Source organism: Lytechinus variegatus, chromosome 15, assembly GCF_018143015.1.
Source record: "Lytechinus variegatus isolate NC3 chromosome 15, Lvar_3.0, whole genome shotgun sequence".
NCBI lineage: Eukaryota > Metazoa > Echinodermata > Echinoidea > Temnopleuroida > Toxopneustidae > Lytechinus > Lytechinus variegatus.
In genome coordinates this window covers 3,829,348-3,851,816 of record NC_054754.1, presented here as the reverse complement: position 1 = coordinate 3,851,816, position 22,469 = coordinate 3,829,348, and the positions used below count along the sequence as shown (strand labels likewise).

At 35.2% G+C, this 22,469-nt stretch overlaps 1 protein-coding gene across 1 annotated transcript in view; it reads left to right on the top strand.

Moving 5' to 3' along the window:
- LOC121428840 (aqualysin-1-like) overlaps positions 1-19,449 on the top strand; it is a 64,086-nt gene extending 44,637 nt beyond the window's left edge. Inside the window, exons 6-8 of the mRNA XM_041625706.1 lie at positions 1,817-2,001; positions 14,338-14,509; positions 18,602-19,449. Coding sequence (XP_041481640.1) covers positions 1,817-2,001; positions 14,338-14,509; positions 18,602-18,756 — 512 coding nt within the window. The 3' untranslated portion in view covers positions 18,757-19,449. The remainder of the gene's footprint in view (positions 1-1,816; positions 2,002-14,337; positions 14,510-18,601) is intronic.
- The last annotated feature ends 3,020 nt before the right edge of the window (positions 19,450-22,469 follow it).

The following is a 22,469-nucleotide window of genomic DNA, read 5'->3' as shown; positions in this document are numbered from 1 at the left end:
CACCCCTAAAACGCACCGAAAGATTGTATCTATGTGAGGAAAAATTTCAAACCACTCTAAAATTTTATTCAAACTCAAGGTCATATGCGTCACACTTTGCAGCACTGCAAAGTATTTTCAAATTGTAGAGGAATTTTTAAAAAATGGTCCATGGAATAATTCCAATTCATTAGCTTCATAAAATAACACATCGGATCTGCAGTTAGTGCAGATAAGGAGAAAAAATAGCTCATACCTACATGTTGAGCTGGTTAATCACCTTTTTATCCATTGTGACGTCAGCGCGCAGAGTGTAAAATATGCGCAGATCATGATGCGCACAAACTCGTCTACAGACTCAGGGCCAATATGATTCTGTTGCGAACTTTAATGTGATTTCGTGTCTGGTAATTCGTAGAAAAGCAATAAATTTTCTTCATCCCATGCATGCCATTGACCTCAGCGACGGTTTAACTGCCAAAATTATGATCTAGGTTACTTTCAAGCCGAGATAATGTCAAAAATTCAATTTTGGTGGCATTTTGTAAAATCCAAAATGGCGCCTGCATAAGTCTCGCTGCAAATAAAAAAGTAGACTGATTCCTTATATAATAACTGTTCCCGAATCGTGTGATTTTCGATTCCTCTTCCTAAAATTAGGCGAAATTCCATATAACAAATGGGCCTTGAATAATAATAGTATTTGAAATTCATATAGCGCATAATAGTCAAAAGACTCTCTATGCGCTTAGTTAAAAAATATATTAAATCACTAAATTTTACAATAAACTTTATCTAAAATATCCAGTAAACCTAAACCTTAAACCTAAAATATTTGATAAAAATTAGAAGAAAAGTAAGTGAGTTTTGAGCATTGATTTAAACATGGGGAAGGATGGTGCGGTTCTTATAATTATTTAAAGGTCAAGTCCATCTCAGAAAAATGTTGATTTGAATCAATAGAGAAAAATAAGACAAGCACAATGCTGAAAATTTCATCGAAATCGGATGTAAAATAAGAAAGTTATGACATTTCAAAGTTTCGCTTGTTTTTAACAAAATAGTTATATGAACGAGCCAGTTACATCCAAATGAGAGAGTCGATGACGTCACTCAATCACTATTTCTTTGTTTTTTATTGTTTGAATTATACAATATTTAAATTATTACGAATTTGATCATTAGGACCTCCTTGCCTGAAGCACAAAATGTTAAAATAATGGAATTCCACGTGTTCAGGGACGAATGAAACTTCATTTCACTTGACAATGACGAGAAAATAAAAGTATTTCATATAATAAAATACAAAAAAAATAGTGAGTGAGTGATGTCATCAACTCTCTCATTTGGATGTAACTGGCTCGTTCATGTAACTATTTTGTTGAAAATAAGCGAAGTTTTTAAATGCCATAACTTTCTTATTTTACATCCGATTTTGATGAAATTTTCAGTGTTATGCTTGTTGAAGTTTTCTCTTCTTATTGAAATCGAGTTTTTGTTGGGGTGGACTTGTCCTTTAACGTTAGAGAATTCCAGAGTACCGTGGCAGATAAGGAAAGGGCTCTTTGACCATATGTATTTGTATGGAGGTAACAGTGAGAAGACGAGTGTAACGAAAAGAACTTTACTTGTCGCGCCTGTAGAAGTCGTTTAATTTTTGTGCTCCCTCTACACCCCCCCCCCCCCCACACACAAAAAATGCTCTTTGTAATCTAGTGACCGATCCCTCCTCCCCCAACAAGTTTCAGGACCGCATTGTATAATTTTGTATCAGATGGATGTAGTATTGAATAGCATAAATTAATCGGATGCTTCTCTTTTCTCTGGTCATACTCAGCCTGCGATTACCTTGTGAAGTCTGGAGTGAAGCCGGCGGTTGCCTCGATGTCCATTGGAGGTTCTGCTTACACGGCAGCCGACGAGGCTGTTCAAGGAGTTATTCAGTCTGGTATACCCGTAGTTGTAGCAGCCGGCAATGAGAACACCGTAGCCTGCAGTTCAACACCTGCTCGTGTACAAGAGGTTGGTCCACAAAAAATTGCGCTTCAAAATGACTATGAAATCTTTGGGTGACCAGTTTTAAACCATACTCAATTTCCCCAATAGACTGTAGTGTTATTAAAGCTGTTAAAAACCATTGGAAAACGGTTTTCTAAATTTCGAATTCCAATCATAAATATCTTGATAATCAAACATGCGATTGACTTTTAAAGTCATGGGATTAATTTCTGACCTACATGTAAATGTTTGTAATTATGATTGCTCCATGCTCTAAATCAAGGATTGTTGTTTAGAATCAGAGGAAAAATTACTTTATACCTTTAAAGAGCGCAAATATTTGATTCACTGTTTCTTTGTCTGCTGTGAGATTTGAAACATTGAACAATGAAATAATGGATGGCGGCGTATGTTTCATAATCTGAAAGCATTAATCTTTCCTTTAAATAATCACGAAAATTTAAAATTTAAACTATTGCTGCATGCTATGTAACTTTCATGCAATCTCTAATATATTTTCTTTTACACTCAAGTAATATAGCAGAAAGTCAAAATCATGCCTCACCCTTCTTACACTCATGCAGACAAATAAACGTTTTAATAATTTGCACTGGTATTTGTGAGCAGCCGATTTAAAAAATTCTCAAACCAAGATGAAACATGTGTTCAAGTGCATGTATTAGAACTAATAAACCCTGAAAACAACCATTATTGAAAATGAAAAGCTAAAACTACAAGGCAAACCCGATTTTGTAAATAGGCGTCTTATAGACACCTAAATGGTACACATAAGTGTATGGGATGAAATTAAGATGTGTTTCCGGTCACTATATATTTCAATTTTTGAAGCACTAAATAATTATTTTCGAACGCATTTTTTTCTGGGCTTCATTTTTGTAACATATCACAGACACAGGTGACAAGTGTGACCTTCCGGCTCAGATTTTTTAAAAGTCAAACAAATTTTAACCAATCACTTTAAGCCTTTGTCGTCTACCCTGAATGAGAGGTTATACTCAAAACTAGGGCAAAACTAATCATTTAAAATTAAAAAATTGTATTACCAAAAAAAAATTAAAACCAGGGCTCCGTAACACAAAGATTAGCGATCAATCGCTAAATGAACTGACCAATCAATTTAAATGTTATACGCGCAATAGGTTTGAAATACTGGCCAGCGACCAATCAGTGCGGTTCTTCCATATTTGTAATTCATCGCAAACCTTTGTGTTACGGAGCCCTGTGATCAATCAGTTTATCAAACCACAGGCCCAGATACACACATCACGCTCACATCAAAATAGGGAAGAATACTGCTTATTTTTGCAAGGTGTCCCCCATTTGCAAACTGCATACAAAGCTCGAGAACGATACTTGACATCGCTCTGATGGTAGAGTAAATATGCAATTTCAGTTTCATAGGGTTTTAAATATTGAAAATTATCACCCGTATTAGACATCTGAGCTATGGTCATTTACAAAATCATATTGCCCTACATTTTCTGAATATCGGGAAGGGTAGGTACTGTATATTGTTTGTATTTTCCTCGGTCTCATTGCGCGTATTTACTTTGCATGCAGACAGTGGCGTAGACAGGTCCTAAGACCTGGGGGGATGATCCCTAGCTGGGTCATACTTATATATATATATATATATATATACACACACACACACACACACACACATATATATATATATATATATATATATATATATATATATATATATAATATATATATATATATATATATATATATATATATGTATATATATATATATATATATATATATATATATATACAGTGCGTATCAAAAAAAAGTTTACACTTAGAAAAAATCCTGTAAAATTATGCATTTGTAATATCGGGTAGATTTTTCAAAATTTTAACATTGGTACAGATCCATTTAAGCAAAAGACGTTATAATTGTCAAAAAATATTTCCGCTTGAGTGAGCACCACTTATTTTTGAAAAGTTAGTGAAAAATGATTTGCGCAGAACTTTGAAATAGTTATGCGAATCAAAGTAGACCTTAATCATGAAGAACACTTGGAATTTAGATAGTAAAATTGATTTGAGAATATCTTTTACCTTTTTGTAAATTGTTTCCTTGCGCAAAATACTTCAAAGAGTGCATTGCGCCCCACACCACTCCCCCACACACCGAGGCCATTGTGACGATATTTGCTTACACAGAGCTGTGATTTACATGAAATGGCTTATGCTTGATTTTATTTCGTTAATCATTGTCAAGCTTGGGAAAAGTGTGGAGAAACGAGTATCAAATGAAAAATGAAATGTAAACCAACTTTAAATGATAAGAACTTAGTGAAAAATTGCTGGAGATGTCTGATGTAAACTTTTGTTCAGATTCAGTTATGCCCCCAGATCCAGCTGGCACAAATAGGGTAAAGGTTGTGCTTACTAAGTGTTGAAATTTCAATTTGGGTGGCAAAATTGTTGCAAAATGCTTGAATGTATCCCTTTTATTTTAATTGACTTAAAGTGCAAGGGAAATGTATGAGAAATGTTTAGCAGGGAAAGTTTGATTTCACCCTTTCCCCTTGACACAGCGTGAAAACAAGCATTTCTGCGCAAACAGATTTCTGCGAGCTTTACAAAAATGGACAGTGCTCTCTCAAGTGTAACATTCTGTCAAAACTTTTACTTTCATTAGATGAATGAGACCCAAACCGAAGATTATATGTGAAAAAATTACCCACATATTGTATATTTTTTAATTCCCAAGGCTTTTTCAAAGTGTAAACTTTTTTTTGATACGCACTGTATATATATAAAATTAACATATAAATATAAAGAATGAAGGAGATAAAGTACTCGATTAGAACAAAATATCATGGGCCAAAGCAGACGAGTTAAAGATAACAAAATAACACGATCTGCCTCATGGGTTATCTCGTGTGTCTTTTAATCACTTTGCTTTCAGCAATAAACAGGGCATCCAGTAATAAACAAACTTCCTTGCACATTTTTCATGGCAGTAATCTTTTGTTTGATTAATGACAATGAGTAAAGATGATCATAAGAGAAATGTCATTTGTCGGATGTCTAGTTATCATGTTGGTCATGACAGTCCTGCTAAACATGATCTAGAATAACTAGTATTCCTTATTTTACTAGTATAGTAGTATACTCTTTTAAAAGTAGCGATATTGTTAATGATCAAACGAATGAATCAACAACTAAAGGAATAAACAAATAAACAGCCAAATAACTAAAAAAAAATATCAATTACAATTATAGTAATAGGGGTAAAATAAAAAAAAGCTCAACATCATATTTCTTATCCACGTGCAGATATGCGGACACTAAAATGATAAGCACACTCTGTTTAAAATTACCATGATTACAAAGGCTTGATTGCATTAAGTATGGAAATGAAATAAACCTCACCGGGTTGTCGGAAGTAAACTGTATAGATAGTAACTTGTTTATAATTTCGATTCATTTCTTATCATGTACCTTGTTATGATGATTATGATAAAAACATAGGTAAGGAAATGTAAGAGTTTATAACCTTCAAACCTAGAAGACTGCGCACGTACAGAAATCACTGGTATAAGTAATTCCAAAATACATTGCGCCTCGACTTACTTCTTCTTGAAACTGGAAGACGTTTATTTTCACCCAATAAAGTTATGCAAAACAGTCCTTAACAGTAAAGGATTATAATGCCCAACATGAAGGAAAAAGAGGCATACTAATGCTTCATATGGCAGTATCAGGTAACACGCTCGAAAGGAACATACTTGCTAAGTTCCTATTCTCTTGAACGATTCAATAATCAGTATAAGTACAAAAGTATGAACGCTTAAGTGCTTAATGACTAGGAAATGTACTTGGTGAAACTCTGAATAACGATCCTTAAATGTATATGACGACGCAAGACAGTTGTTATTACTTAAAACTTGCAAGTTGTAAATGCATATAAGATGATTGACTCTGAATGAAAGTCCAATTTTGATCATGTTTGTCATTGCTGTACGTTATGATTATTACTGCTATTATTATTGATTGATTTTAACTAGCATTCATTGCTTTATTACTGTATAGTTTTGCTTCTTCCCCCACAGAAACCTGGGGGGGATGATTGTACACACCATCCCCCCACCTAAAATTCCGGGGGGATGCATCCCCCCATCCCCCCGCTATCTACGCCCCTGCATGCAGAGACGAAGCAAAATATACCTTTGTATTTTCCCTGGTCTCACATCCGGGAATTTGTGGATGCGTATAAAGAGATACGCTTCATAAGGATCCGCCCACCAACAATATACGTCATAATAAAGACAACGCTGAATCCGAGCGCTTGCAAGTACATCATAATGGTAAAGTGCAGAGCCTAGACCGATATTAACATGACACAATAGAACTCTATTTTTAAAAGAAATATCCCCATTATCATGATTTTGGCTCTAGATATCTGATTTGGATGATAATAAAAATATTGACTGGCTCTTCTTTCGGGGAACATCAAATATATTGCCCTTAAATGACCCATATTGCCCTCGTCTAAAGACTCGAGCCAATATGATTCATTTGCTGGCAATATATTTGATGTTCCCCTCAAGGCCAGTCAATATTATATAAATATGCCCATTTTTACGGATATTTAACTCATTCAGGACAGGAATTATTTGAGGGCTGAATTGATCAGCTTTTCTTCTTCAAATTGACAACACTGGCATTTTTCTTTTATTGCTAGATACTTGAAACAAAAAGACATGGATCTGAAATAAATATACAAAGATATACACTATGTTTTAGAGTAAAAGTATTGCCAATTTGTATGGAAAACCCAGATTTTGAAATTTTCAGAGCATTGCCAATTTAAGGATTTTCATGCTTAATGTCCTCTTAAAAACACGTGCTGTAAATCACCATGTGGTAATGTATTAAAAATAAATACATTGTAAGCAGAAATTTTTGCTCTTCCTGCTCATGCATCTGATGTATTTTTCAGGGTTCTCTATCAAAAGTTATTGAGCCAAACCACAAAATGTGGGCAATGCTCAGGGGCCTTAGGCCCATAATTTGAAGTTTTAGGGACAGAGTTTACAAAAGCAGCAAACTCTCCCTATATCACCATTAGGTCAATAGCTTTATTATTTCCCACAGAACATGGTGTTGAAAATTGTATCTTCATGCAAAAATATGCTAATTTATGTAAATTAGCAGTAACTTATGCATGAAGCCATATGCCAATAGGAATCAATCAATAAAAGTTAATAAACAAGATACCAAACTTCGGGAAAGTCTCTATCATGTTAATATCTTTATTATTTCCCACAGAACATGGTGTTGGAAATTGAATCTTCATGCAAAAATATGCTAATTTATGTAAATTAGCAGTAATTTATGCATGAAGCCATATGCCAATAGGAATCAATAAAAGTTCATAAACAAGATAACAAACTTTAGGAAAGTCTCTATCAGGTTAATAGCTTATTTTTTTTCCACAGAACATAGTGTTGAAAATTGCATCTTCATGCAAAAATATGATAATTTATGTAAATTAGCAGTAATCATTGCATGAAGCAATTTGCCAAAAGGAATTAATTGATAAAAGTAAATAAAGAGATACCTAACTTTAGGAACGTCTCTTTCAGGTCAATAGCTTTAAATTTCGTTATCAAACATGATATTGAAGTTAGGAAAAATGAATGAAAAGAAAGCGCCGTGGTGTAGCGGTTCTGACTCTCGCCTTGTAATCAGTGGGTCATGTGTTCGAATCCCACCATGGCCTAGCGCCCTTTGGCAAGGTGCCAATCCAAACATTGCCACTCTCACCCAGGTGCTAATTGGGTACCGGTAGGAAACAACCGTCATTGTGGTTGGTCTAGCAAGTTTCCGCCTAACAGGCTGCTTGGAATGCTATGAATCCAGTGACCAGGTAATAATAATTGTGAAGCGCTTTGAACAGTCGTAGATTGGTAAAGCGCTATATAAATGCCAATTATTATAACTGAACCTGAAGAAAATCTCTATCAGATCGATAGCTTTAATTATCTCTATCAAACGTATATAGCCATGTACTATCTGTAGGTGTTTTTTTATTGATTATTGCTATTGATTTTCTCAATAGCTATAAAGTATATATGGATCACAGTTTAGCAAATTTTCAGTCGTTGGGAAACAAAGTGGTGTCCAAAAATCTCTTTCAAGATGTGTAATAATCACATCATGGGCAATGTATACGTAGGCATATTCCATAAATCGGTACATTTTTACTATCTCCTTTCGGCTAGAGACCTATTTTATATTGTAATTAATTCGTTGGGATGAAAAGTAGGGGAAAGCGGGGTTAGTTGAGCATAGGGGCAAGTTGAGCCACCAGCCCCAGGCCAATAATGAATGAGTCAGACATTGTGGTGGTGTCATGTATTGATGACCCATAGCATAACCCCTAACCCCACCACATTGTTTCCAACTTTGAAACAAAAACTAGTTTTTTAGAGGGAAAAATATGAATTTCAGCCAAAAAAGTAAAAAAGAGTGTGAAATAGATAAGTGCTTTATAAACACACATGTCTTTAAATATAATAAAGACATGATAACAACAATATTAGTCCAGGTATGGATCTTCATTCTTGTCATAGTCTTTTATATGGTGGATGCATAATAAATGTGTGGATACAAAATTATCGCACTAAGTTCGGACTGGGGTAAGTTGAGCCAAACAGCATGGGGCAAGTTGAGCCATGGTAATTCCTATGGTAATGTATCTTAAAAAACAAACAAACCATAAAAATCAATTGAAATGCAGGCTGAAAGGAGCAAACTTACATGACTGCTCTTTTCCTTTTACAGGATGTTAGTATTTATACAGAATTAACAAGTGAAAAGACTTTAAGCAAAAAATTGACATGCTGGTTCTCCCCCATACATTTTGTACATAGTTTTTGTGGCTCAACTTACCCCAGAAGGTGGCTCAAACTTACCCCATATATGGGGCAAGTTGAGCCATTTGACATCGTTTTTTTCAAAGGTCACGATGACTTTCAGTGTGGGGATAGAAAATTATATAAAGGTGGAAAATATTTCAGAAGAATTAAATTTCAAGGCAAGGTACTTATTTCGACAAGATTATTAATCATATCAATTCTAACATGCAAAAAGCAAAAACTGTCACAACTTACCCCGCCTTCCCCTAATCATTTTCAGTAAATATAAAACTCTGCTTACCACCGTGAGGAGGGATTGTAGACCAAGGTGTAATTCAAACAGCAAGCAACGAGTATAACCGAGACTATACTTCAACCAGGGTTACACGAGAACCGAATTCTTCCTCATAAATTTGGACAGATTCTTCCCAAATATGGCCTGATTCGGATGAATTCAGTGGATTGGCAACCTATTCGTCTTGCTGACTGAATAAGAGACAATAAGGTCTGGAATACGTCACGTATCAGAGCAGAATCCCCGAGAAATTACCCGAATCAATATTGACTGCCCCGCATAGAGCCGTATGCCTACCCGAACAGTGGCAACAATCGAGAAAAAGGTGGCCAGAACCAAGGAGCTTCTCCTTGCCAGAACCGAGCTAAATCCGGGGGGCACTTACATTGACGAGTGGATACCCTACGCGACCAAAAAAGCACGTAAAAAGGATGTCTTTTTCAAGATAGGGCACGTAACGTACGTAACGTGAAAAGGGTGTCAAAAACACAAAAATATTTTTCTCTAGGAAAGCTATACATGTTTAGGGTCAGATTTGCGGGGATGATAAAACAAGACTTAAATGTTTTATGAAGGATGTCCTTTTTGCCACAACACTACCTGTTTAGAGTCCGATTTGCGCGAGATGTTGAAGGTGAGGCCGTACTAATTAAACCAAAATTAATGGTGTGTAAAGTTAAAACCGACGACCGACGGACCGATTACGCAACAACGAAATATCGCTGTACTTGTTCAGGGGTTCATTTCAGGAAATACTTGCGAAGAGCATCGTTTTGTTTCCAATACTTGTTAAGGGTAGGGTTTCAGACGCCAATACTTGTGAAGGGTTGCATTTTCAGAATATGGAAAATACGTGTTTAGGGTGCTCTTCGAGACCCCATGGTCGCACATGGTATCCACTCGTCAATGGAAGGGGCCCCCCACCCCCGCCCGGAGCCAAATTTAGCCCGAATCCTCTTCATGCCAAAAGGAAAAATCGTTTTGAATTCATCTAAGAGGACAACTTCCCTAAGGTGAACAAACACTTTCAGTGATCTATATCACTTATGAAAATAGAAATCCATATTTTATTGTTCGAAATAGACATGAAATGAAATACTCCGAAAATTTGCTTTGCCCAATTGATCGTGGGCCCGGCAGCCTCGACGAGGTTCTATCCCTTTAATCGGTGAACGCCAAACAGGGTAGCAGCAACTCCCATCTTTTAACGTCTTTTGGTCTGACGCGGCCGGGGTTTGAACCTCGACCTCCCGGTTGTGAGACGGACGCTCTACCAACTGAGCCAACACACCGGTTATCAAACATCGCCTTTTGTTCCCAAGCAAATTCAACATTGGCGGCGGAAGCCAAAAATTTTAGGAGGGGACAACCAAAAAATTTTTGACAAGCAAAAAAAAAAAAGGGTTCTCAACCCAAAAATTTTAGGGAGGACATAGCAAAATAAATTGACAAGCAAAAAAAAAAAAAAAAAAGTCATCAACAACAAATTTAGGGGGGACCGTCCCCCCTCCCCAAATTTAGGGGGGGGACACATCCCCCCGTCCCCCCCCCCCCCCCCGCTTCCGCCGCCTATCAAATTCAACATAAGTCTGGCCTGATTGTCTTTGCATGTTCCTAAATTTATGTCTGTTCGCTTCTGGTACCAACTCATATGCATTGAGAATTGTTTCTTTTACTGTAGCATAGTCACATGATTGCATTTCAGAGAGCGAAGAATAGACTTTTGCAGCCTTTTCAATAAAAACACTTTGGAGGAGAAGAGTCCAGTATTCCTCAGGCAAATTAAATGACACAAAATATGTATCAACTCTCTATTCATCAAATCTTGGGACAAGGCGAATGATCTTCGCCCCATCAAACCCTTGGGGAGATTTATCTTTAGTAGGGTTAGTATTTGCATGGGCTAACCCCATTTCTTTCAACTTTAACTGGTACCCCAATCTCATTTTCTCCATTTCAAGGTTCTCTCTGATTCTTTCCTTTTCAAGGTTTTCTTTCATTCTCATTTTCATTTCAAATTTTGCGAGTTGAATCTGAGCATCATCTGAAACAATGACAGAAGTTTTAGACTCCTCTGTAAGCCTTATGTGACTAGCTAATAAGTCAATCATTTCTGCCTTCTTTTAACCTTGGGCTAGAGATACACCCAAATGATCACTAACTGTTATCAAATCATCTTTCTTCACTGACTTCAAATTATCATTATCCTGTCATTGCAAAAAATTCTTCAACATCAAATGTAGCCATGGTGGAATATACAGAAATACAAGCAAGTAATAACACAGTACAGTATATTCCAAAACTTTCCAAAAAAATCCAAAATGTTTTCAATTGAAATTGGCTTTTGTTTCAAATTGACTTTCGTTTCCCGGAAAACTGGTTTCGGTTTCAAATTGGTTTTTTTTGTACAAATTGGACTTTGTTAGATAGGCTTTTGTTTCCCGGACAAACCCCCAAAATTATTTGTTACGATACTGCAACAAATAACAATAAAAAATTACAATTTTAATTCAATTTCTTGTTTTCATTACAGGAAATATAACAATAATAACAAAACATAAATAAATATTGATCTTACATGTACATCTCTTGAGGTGACACATGTGCAGTATATCCAAGTAATAATCCAAGTTGTTTGGCGAAGATTCCGTTAATATTAAAGTTCACAATGATGGCGATGATGAAACTGATGTTGAAGCACGATAAATAAGATAAGTCACTGTAACGAGTTGAAATGTCCGTGAAGACGATGTTGATGATGATTAATAGTCAATTTCAGCAATCTATGCCTGGGTTGAAAAGCGTTCGTTAAAACAGGTTGATGATCTCGATGAGAACTGAGAATTACTCTCTCAAAATAAGTGCAAACAGTTCATTGATGGCGGGTAAATAATTCCACAGAGAAGATAAATATTCCAGGTGGAAATAAACTTTGCTTTGACATAAAGTCTGGCGTGAAACTCTGATTTCTGATCTGATATGATGTCTTCTGATAAGATTGCCAGCTTATATGCAAATTTTTCACTATTCTAGAGGCTTCTAGTATTCACTACGAAAAAAGAACATTCTCCTTTCAGGAGCAATCAAATTCTGAAACATTCTTGAATGACCTCAGTGAAATCAACAAGATGCATATAACATAGCTAATCCTCTTGTTCTTTTCCACTGCCCGAGGAAGCCCAATTGTCTGCCTTAATTAAAAAAAAAATTTCCTCAGCCTATTGTGTAGCATTCTCTATCATGTATCTTTGCAAATTGCAGAAATAACAGAAATCCCTTTATCCCATTAAATATAGTGCCTAATAAAGCTTTACTGCCAGGACATACTGGAATATTCTTAAAGAGAAAATAACTAAATAAATGAATGTAATTGCTTTTACAATTCTTCTTATATATAACAGGGGACACAATATCAAATGTCCCCCTACTATTTTCATGTATTTTGGACGAGATGACCTTACTTTTTGGGTGATTACCTTTTTACCTTTTTTCCTTGCTTGTCAAATTCATTTTTGTCGGAATTACCTTACATTTGGGCTGATACCTTTTTTGGGGGGAGTGGGGGGCTTGTCAACTTTTCCAGCCCCTTGTCCTCCTACCTTTGGGGAGAGATTTCCGCCCTTGCAGTATCTACCATGGGCCGATTGCACGAAAGGGTCTTTTCAAGGACCGTCTTTCGTGTCGCCCATCTTTTATGATGCGCCATGTGAAACGCATTTTAAATAATTCATCTGCAAACATATTTCATTCGTCCATTAAAATAAACAAAATATTTGTTTATAAAATGATGTGATATATCATGAAATTGTATAAAATTTGATTTAAAAGCAAGCTAACAAATCTTATTCTTTATTATGAATTTCAGAAACACCCCACTTAGTATCATAAACGATGGGCGACACGAAAGACGGTCCTTGGAAAGACCATTTCGTGCAATCGGCCCCATGTCTATCACTGATACACATTAATTGTCAACTTACTTCACAAGTTACTTTCGTGACTCTTCGTTACTCGTGACATAATTAAAATATCGATGTAGGCCTACTTGTTTACGGGGTCAATTCAGGGAATACTTGACAAGTATTGTTTCCAATTAAGGGTGGGGTTTAGCAGGCCAATATCTTATATTTAGGGGTGCATTTTCAGAATATGGAAAAGGTTAGGTTGCTTATCGAAACCCCATGGTCGCGCCTGGTATCCACTCGCCAATGGAAGTGCCCCCTCCTCCGGATAATTCTTCTGAAACCTGCCCTGGCTTAATCTGTCAACATGTCGTTTCGATCCCATCTGTTGTAAGATAAATGGAAGTAGCTGCAGGAATCGATATGATATGATAAAGCATGTTAAACCAACAAAGGTTAATTCCCAGTATCATCGTAGATCGAAATCTGGAACAGTTATTAAAGGGATGCGCCAGACTGAAATTATCTATATCTAAATAAATCGAGCAACATTCACGAAGAAAAATGCTAGAAATTTCATCGCATTATTCCGATGAAACAGTATAGGCAAGTCTTCTTGAATATTCATTAGGTGGGTTGATGATGTCACATCCCCACTTTTCTTTTCCTTTGCACTTAATCAGTTGTCAATCCAATTGTTTTAGTTCTTGGAAATTTTTTTTTGAATAAACCTAATTTCATATAATAAAATACCCCAAAACAAGGAGGAATATGACATCATCAGCCCACCTAATGAATATTCATGAAGACATACCTAGCCAACTGTTTCAACGGAAAATACAAATCTTTAAAACTCAATAACTTCGTTATTTGTCATCCGATTTTGATCAACTTTTCAGCATTTTGTTCTCACCTGTGCATTCTTCTCTATCTATTGAGATATAAGTCTTCGGCTCGGAGCATCCATTTAACTGAATTCAGGGAATCTCCAACACAGATAGGCACACGTGGGACTGTGTCTCATTATCGCGTGGGAAACGAAAAAGATCCGGCATCGTGCTAAAATTTCATTCTTGTTTGCTGTTTTCTCAGCAATTTCACGATTTCTTGGCAATCCTTTGGCACATAAATACTTTTAATTTATAAAGACAGACACTTCGGTTTAATATTGTCGGGTGGCGGTCAATTTGATTCGATGTCACAAACTAATTTCGAAATCGCTACTACAACTCAGTGGCATTTTTTTTTTACTTTTTAGGCTATAACCGTTGGTGCAACAGATATCAATGATGTAAGGGCTGATTTCTCAAACTACGGAACATGCGTGGATATATTCGCTCCGGGTGTTGACATACCGAGCGCCTGGATTGGAGGACCGGATAGGACGAAGACCATAAGTGGTACTTCTATGGCTACCCCTCATGTTACTGGTGAGTTTATATATATATAAATAAATAAATATATATATATATATATATATATATATATATATATATATATATTATACACATATTATACACATATTTGTTAATTCAAAGATGCTTTTGCAAACATTGAGGCCTTTTGATTGTTTGTTAAAAACAAAAAGATTTGGAATACTCCTAAGCAAAAAAAGCTTTCCATCCACTTCAAAATATTGAAATTTGAGGTGTAAACCTGTTATTTAGAAATGTGCTTATACAGCTTGATATTTTTTCTTCGACGTTTCTAGTCTTTTTAACCCATACATGTACAGCAAGTAGCAACTGTGCACTGCTATGTTGTTCGTGTGTTTGCTTTGTATTATTTTATTGTTTTGTTTGTTAAGCTTTATTTTTGCTGATTATTTTGCTGATTATTGCTTTTTGTTACAATAACTCTGAATTGTTATATATATATATATATATATATATATATATATATATATATATATATATATATATATATATATATATATATATGTATGTATATCATACAGATATCAACTGATGGGGTGTGTAATATAAACATTCTTTGGACCGCCGGATTTGCATTTTCTCCAGGGGTTATATTTTCCCGAAGCGCGCAGCGCTGAGGGTAAATATGATCACGAGGGAAAATATTAAACCTTTAGGTGGTCCAAAGAATGTTTTTTTTACACATCCCATCAGTCAATATCTGTTATATTAGATAGCCTCTAATGATGAAGATAAAAGTTAGGCCTAACGATGCGTGCAGCATGTTTATGATATTCAGAGTGATTGATTAAGCTGGTATCTAACGTTAGATTTTGATCTATAGATATCTAAGTAACGTTAGTCTTACGCAGTGAATGACCCTTTTCTAATCAAATCAATTTTGTTTAGGCCTAGCCCTAGATCTAACTCTAAACTCGAGCCCAGTCCAGTTCCAGGACCCAAGGCAGGCCGATAATGCATTGTAACATCTAATCCACAAGAGGGCGCCATACACGTAGAAAAATATATTCATGGACCGGTTGGTCAATATATTCATCGAAGGTGGACCGGCTCGGAAGATACATTGATTTTGATCATATCACGTAACGCGTTATGGACCAATCGCGCTTGGCTATGTCTTGGTTATCTAATATATATATATTTGTATGTTTATTAAATCATAAAATCATAACCAAGGTAAAATTACAATGTATACAACTTATTAAAACAATTCAGAGTTATTGTAACAAAAGGCAATATCAGCAAATATAAAGAAAACAATAAAATAATACAAGGCAAACACACGAACATAGCAGTGCACAGTTGCTACTAGCTGTACATGTATGGGTTAAAAAGACTAGAAATGTCGAAGAAAAAATATAGAGATGTATAAGCATATTTATAAATAACAGGTTTACACCTCAAATTTCAATATTTTGAAGTGGATGGAAAGCCTTTTTTGCTAAGGGGTATTCCAAATCTTTCTGTTTTTAACAATCAAAAGGCCTCAATATTTGCTAAAGCATCTTTGAATTTACAAATTTGCGTATAATATTTAGTCAGTAAGAATAAATAGGACAAAAACATATCAGTTGATACTCCAACTTTATTTGAGAATGAACATAATTACTGGTGAGTTTCATGGGGACCTATACTGGCATCCTTGGATATCATTACTATGATGCTGTTTTATATAGTTATTAGTCAAAGTTACTTTAGTTCGCATTACTTCTCATTGTTTATACCTCCTAATTCTTATGCATTCTTCCGACTGATGTTGTACTTAGATTTGACCATGTATTGTTACTTTTTTGTTGTGCTTTGTGAACGGAAAATGAATAAATCTAAATCTAAATAATGACATAGTAGGAGTGGAAGATGGCCTGCATTATGTTATTTTTTGGCATGGCCTGCATATGATTACAATACGACTTGGATTACCTTGACTATAAAATGCATACATAAACTGTAATTGTGTTGTAGGAGTGAAATACTAACTTAAAACATGATTTTTATGAGATATATATTTTTTTGCCATGATGGTGATATAAACTTAATTTTGACATTAAAAATGGCCACCACAAGCCCTAACTGCTTTATATAACGTACGAATATAGGGAAACTAATTTTCACAAAAATGAGAATCATAAAATGCATGTAACTGTATAAATAAAATATTGTCTGAAACCGTTATTTGTAACTAAATACGTTACATTTTGCTCATGTAGGTGATAAATGCTGTAATTTTGACATTCAAATTGATCACCATATGCCCTAAAAGTGTAATGTACATTGTAAATCCAGACAGATAATTTTGACAAAATTTGGCTTAGCTTGACTGTAAATTGCATATATTATTGTATTGTACAAGTGAAATATTTTCTGAAAAACGTGATTTCTAACGAAATATATTATAATATTGTGCCATTATGGTTATAAATGCTGCCTTTGAAATTGGAAAATGGCTGTCATGGCTTTTATAGTATTTTGTAGAATTTGAATGGGGTCAAGTACTTTTCACAATACTTCACTCATACAATATACCATTCAGTCAAAGAAAGCATAATTCTGTTAAAAGTATTTGTCCCCATTCATATGATATTGTTTAGGGCCTGTATAGCAGCCATTTTGAATGCCAAAATACAGTATTATTTATTTTTGTCACCTACCTGGTAGAACAAAATCATGATATATCTTGTCAGAAATTACAATTAGAAATATTTTATCGTTCTCGCTCCTGTGAAAACTATAGTTTCCTTAGTTGACATTGTACACAGTTAGGGTCTATGGCGGCCATTTTGAAATTCAAAATACAGAATTTGACACATACATGGCACCATAATTATATATCTCGTTAACAATAATGTTCGTAGAGTGTATTTCCACTTATTAATCACAAAATGCTTGCATTTAATGCTCACCCTTGTGAATATTTTGTCCTCATTCACAATGTACATAATACTGCTAAGGCCTTTGGCGGCCAATTTGAGTATCGAAATACATTGTGACCTGCCACCTCAACACCAAAATTAAGTCAAATAAATATTGAGATTTTTATTGAGCTTGAAAATTCATTTCCTAAGCTTTGAAATGATATATTCTATGTTAAAATTGACCAACAATACCCATTACAAGTATCTTATTGAGTGCAGAGGAAATTCAGCAAGAGCTTAAAAAATAAGGAGAAAACAAGCTTTGAAATTTTGAGTTTCACTCAAGCATGAGATGTGCATACTGCGTAATCTCAGTGAAACTTACAGTCTGAAAAAGTATAGTGTTATAAGAAAATCTTGTATATGTTCTTTTTATTCATCTTCACGACTTCAAATTTTCACAGTATGAAGAAGAACAATTGCTCCTTTAGATGAGCTATTTTCTTAATTTTTGGATTTTGGAGACTAAATTACTATTTGGGCTATTGACAGAGAACGTTACCTGGCGAATTTGTGGTTTGTGTTTGGTAGGTCACATTTATCAATACAAGACAAATGGAGCAATATACTTCGTTAACAATAATGTTTTAGTCGGTATTCCACTCTTTTATCGCAATTATTATGCATTTTAGTGTTCACTCTTGTGATTTGTGGGGTCTCCATTCTCACTGTACATAGTACTGTTAGGACAAATTGTGGCCATTTTGAAAATCAAACAGCATTTAGCATACATGATGCTTTCAGACATTACTTCGTTCATAGATCACAATTACGTGTAGTTTAGTGCCCACTAATGTGTTAAAATCAAGTTTTTTCCTATATTCATATTGTATATAATAGGCCAAGAATATACAGGGGTCTAGCGCGGCCCTTTTGAATATCAGGAAAATAAAGATTTTGTTTAAAAAATCTCTAAGTCAGCATTGTACTTCTGCGTTAGCACCGGGGACCTAGCCACTACAGTCATAATAGCAAGTATTTGCATTATTGGCGAACATGTCCTCTAAGAATGAACTCCTTATTATCAAACAAAATCAAATTAAAATTGTTATTCGTTGTTGCCTTCGTAATTTCCATTGCTAATAATGGTGTTGTGTTGCTTTCGCCAAGAATTATCTCCTTTTAAACAGAAATCAAGCATTCTTTTCTCAATTTTGTTATGGATATTCTACAGGCGCTGTAGCACAACTGCTATCCAGGAATCCCAACCTTTCACCTGTTGCTATCAAGGCGGCCCTGATCGACTCATCAAGCAAGAATGTTATTAGTGGTCTACCTTCTGGCACCGAAAACCGTCTGCTGTATATGCCCCGGCCATGCCGGGATTAAATTTGTGAAGATAATTTACAATCGCCGGTTTCTAACTGTGCAAACTCTACGGTCGGTATTAATAGGTTTTATTTGTTCAATTATCATGTCATCAAGGCTGTTTATTTCACTGGTAAAATATATTTGATGAACGATTAACGTACACGAATATTGAAATGTGTTATATATAACGTCCGCTTAGTTTTATACATACATTCTCGATGAAAATCAAATAATAATAATACTAAAAATTACAATAATGATAATAATAATAATAATTGTATAATTTCATGAAACGCACACATCGTCAGCATGGTCAGTAGACACGCATGGCGATATCCCGGCAAAAAGTCATTTGTATAAAAAAAACAAATTTTATAAATAAATATCATATTAGAAAAATGCAAATGGTACCATTATTTCATAGAAAGCCATTTTGCCTGAGTAACTATTCCTAGCTTCCTCCCGATTCGGTCTGGTGCCCGCCTGCTAGCTGCTCCTTTCGCTGAAAATTTAAGGGACAAGCCCGGTCAGCTCCCTATACAGTGCGTATCAAAAAAAGTTTACACTTAGAAAAAGTTCTGTAAAATTATAAATTTGTAATATCCTGAAGATTTTCCACATTTTAATATTGGTACAGATCTATTTAAGCAAATGGCGATATAACTGTCGAAAATTATTTCCACTTGAGTGAGCACCACTTACTTTTGGAAAGTTGGTGAAAAATGATTTGCGCAGAACTCTGAAATAGTTATGCAAATTAAAGTAGACCTTAATATGAAGAACACATGAAATTTAGCTGGTAAAATTGATTTGAAGATATCTTTTACCCTTTTTCAGTTGTTTCCTTGCCCAAAACACATCGAAGAGTGTATTGCGCCCCACCCCACTCCCCCACTCACCAAGGCCATTGTGACGATATTTGCTTTACACTGAGCTGTGATTTACACGAAATGACTTAGGCTTGATTTCCATTTTGTTAATCATTGTGAAGCTTGGGAAAAGTGTGGAGAAACAAGTATTGAATGAAAAATGAAATGTAAACCCACTTTAAATGATAAAAACCTTAGTGAAAAATGCTGGAGATGTCTGATATAAACTTTCGTTCAGATTCAGTTATGTCCTCAGATCCAGCTGGCACAAAAATGGTAAAGGTTGTGCTTACTACCTGTTAAAATGTCAATTTGGGTGGCAAAACTGTTACAAAATGCTTGAATGTATCCGTTTCATTCAACTGACTAAAAGTGCAAGGAAAATGTATGAGAAATGTTTCGCAGGGTAGGTTTGATTTCGCCCTTTCCCCTTGACACAGCGTGAAAACGAGCATTTCTGCGCAAACAGATTTCTGCGAGCTTTACAAAAATGGACAGTGCTCACTCAAGTGCAACATTCTGTCAAAACTTTTACTTTCATTGAATAGATGAGATCCAAACCAAAGATTATATATGAAAAAAATACCCACATGTTGTATATTTTTTAATTCCCATGGCTTTTTCAAAGTGTAAACTTTTTTTGATACGCACTGTGTATGCCTACCGGGCCTATACTCACTGTCAATAAGCATGATAATGGTACACCCCCGCCAAAGAAGGTCAGTCAGACCAGTGCGTGTCTACTCTTGTCTACTGTATATGTATATAAAAAGAAAATATTTGTTATAAATCTGGGTTTAGTTTTCGGGGGGTGGGGGAGCCTCTAAACTTTTGCAACATTTAAACAGTTCTTTTTGGTATCGAATACGCTGTGCGTCGTGGAAGCGCCGGAAAACACCCTACACTGTAAAAATGTGGTGTTAAAACTGACACCAGTTGGCGTCTATAGAGGACCACACCATGAGGTGTTGAAATTACACCCTGGATATTAAACATAACACCAAAGAGTGTAAATGTAACAACTAAAGGTGTTATAGTAACAAAGCAAGCATGTCATGCACGTGGAACTAGGCCTACACTGAGAGTCATCTAGCTTTTGTTTGTTATATATATATATATATATATATATATACAGTAAAAGAACACTGTTTTAGATTTTATGCAACGCTGTTTACTCTATATGAACCTTACAGTATTTGTTTAACCGTTTAAACAATCATGTTTAATTTATTAGAGATTAGATATTGAAAAATAAACTTTGTTGCTTAAGATTCAAACTCTTGTCTAAAGTGTTTAAAGAATTACTGTAAGGTTCATATAGTAAACAGCGTTGTATAATTTTTTTACAGTGTATATACTTTGAACATATTAGAGCAGTGGAAGGGTAATCCCTTTTCAGTGGGCCATTTTTAAGACATTGTAATCCTTGGCCCCATTTTATTAAGACTTATTATGAAAGCAAAATTAATGCACAGTTTGTATAAAAATACTATATCAGCCAATCGGATCGAAGGAATTCAGTAACTATTAACTTAATGAAAATTAGTTATCCCTAAATGCCATGCAAAGAATGTGAAAACTTACAATGATATTTTTCTCCACATCTTTCGATTATCTTTAATAAACTAAACATTGCAACCACTTGTGTTCGTTTCATTTTTATTTGCATTTATCATGTCATTAGTGAGACCACCACATATCGACCACCTCTTTTGGAACCGACCACCTTGCGCGCATTAAAATCATTGCGAATTACAAACGATACGCGCGGGAGAGTTAGTAGGGACATACCGTGTTTACACGCTGCATCGGCTTTTGTTCTGAACCGCGAGCCGATATTGGATGCACCTTTAAAGGTAAAGTCCACCTCAGAAAAATGTTGATTTGAATCAATAAAGAAAAATCAAACAAGCACAATGCTGAAAATTTCATCAAAATCGGATGTAAAATAAGAAAGTTATGACATTTTAAAGTTTCGCTTATTTTCAACAAAATAGTTATATGAACGAGCCAGTTACATCCAAATGAGAGAGTCGATGATGTCACTCACTCACTATTTCTTTTGTTTTTTATTGTTTGAATTATACAATATTTCATTTTTTACGAATTTGACAATAGGGACCTCCTTGACTGAAGCACAAAATGTTAAAATAATGGAATTCCACGTGTTCAGGGAGGAGTGAAACTTCATTTCACATGACAATGACGAGAAAATCAAAATATTTCATATTTCATATAATAAAATACAAAAGAAATAGTGAGTGATGTCATCAACTCTCTCATTTGGATGTAACTGGCTCGTTCATATAACTATTTTGTTGAAAATAAGTGAAATTTTAAAATGCCATAACTTTCTTATTTTACATCCGTTTTTGATGAAATTTTCAGTGTTATGCTTGTTGAATTTTTCTCTTTTTATTCAAATTTTGTTGGGGTGGACTTGTCCTTTAAACACCCGTAATAGTGTCCATAGGAACGGTAAGAATCGATTTTACGATAGAAAAAGGAAGGGGAAAGGTAAAAATTTAGTACAATTTATCAAAATTGTTTTGACTAGCACCGAACCCAACCGAAAAACAATTGTTCATATAAATCGGATAGGAAACGGCTTTAGAAAAAATATTCGTCGTCAATCGTCGATTCATGTGCCGGAGCTCGCAGTGGAAGTAGTGAGGCGATCATTTAGCATGTTGACATCATAAAACTGATTTGGAAGAGTCAAAATATTTCGCAACCGCGACAAGAATCGTCCGTAAATTTAGTGTATCGCGGGTGGTCGGTTTCAAAAGAAGGGTGCAAATGAGCAAATGTACAGCGATCGTATTGATTGTTCGCCGATATATACGCGAATTGGATCGGAGT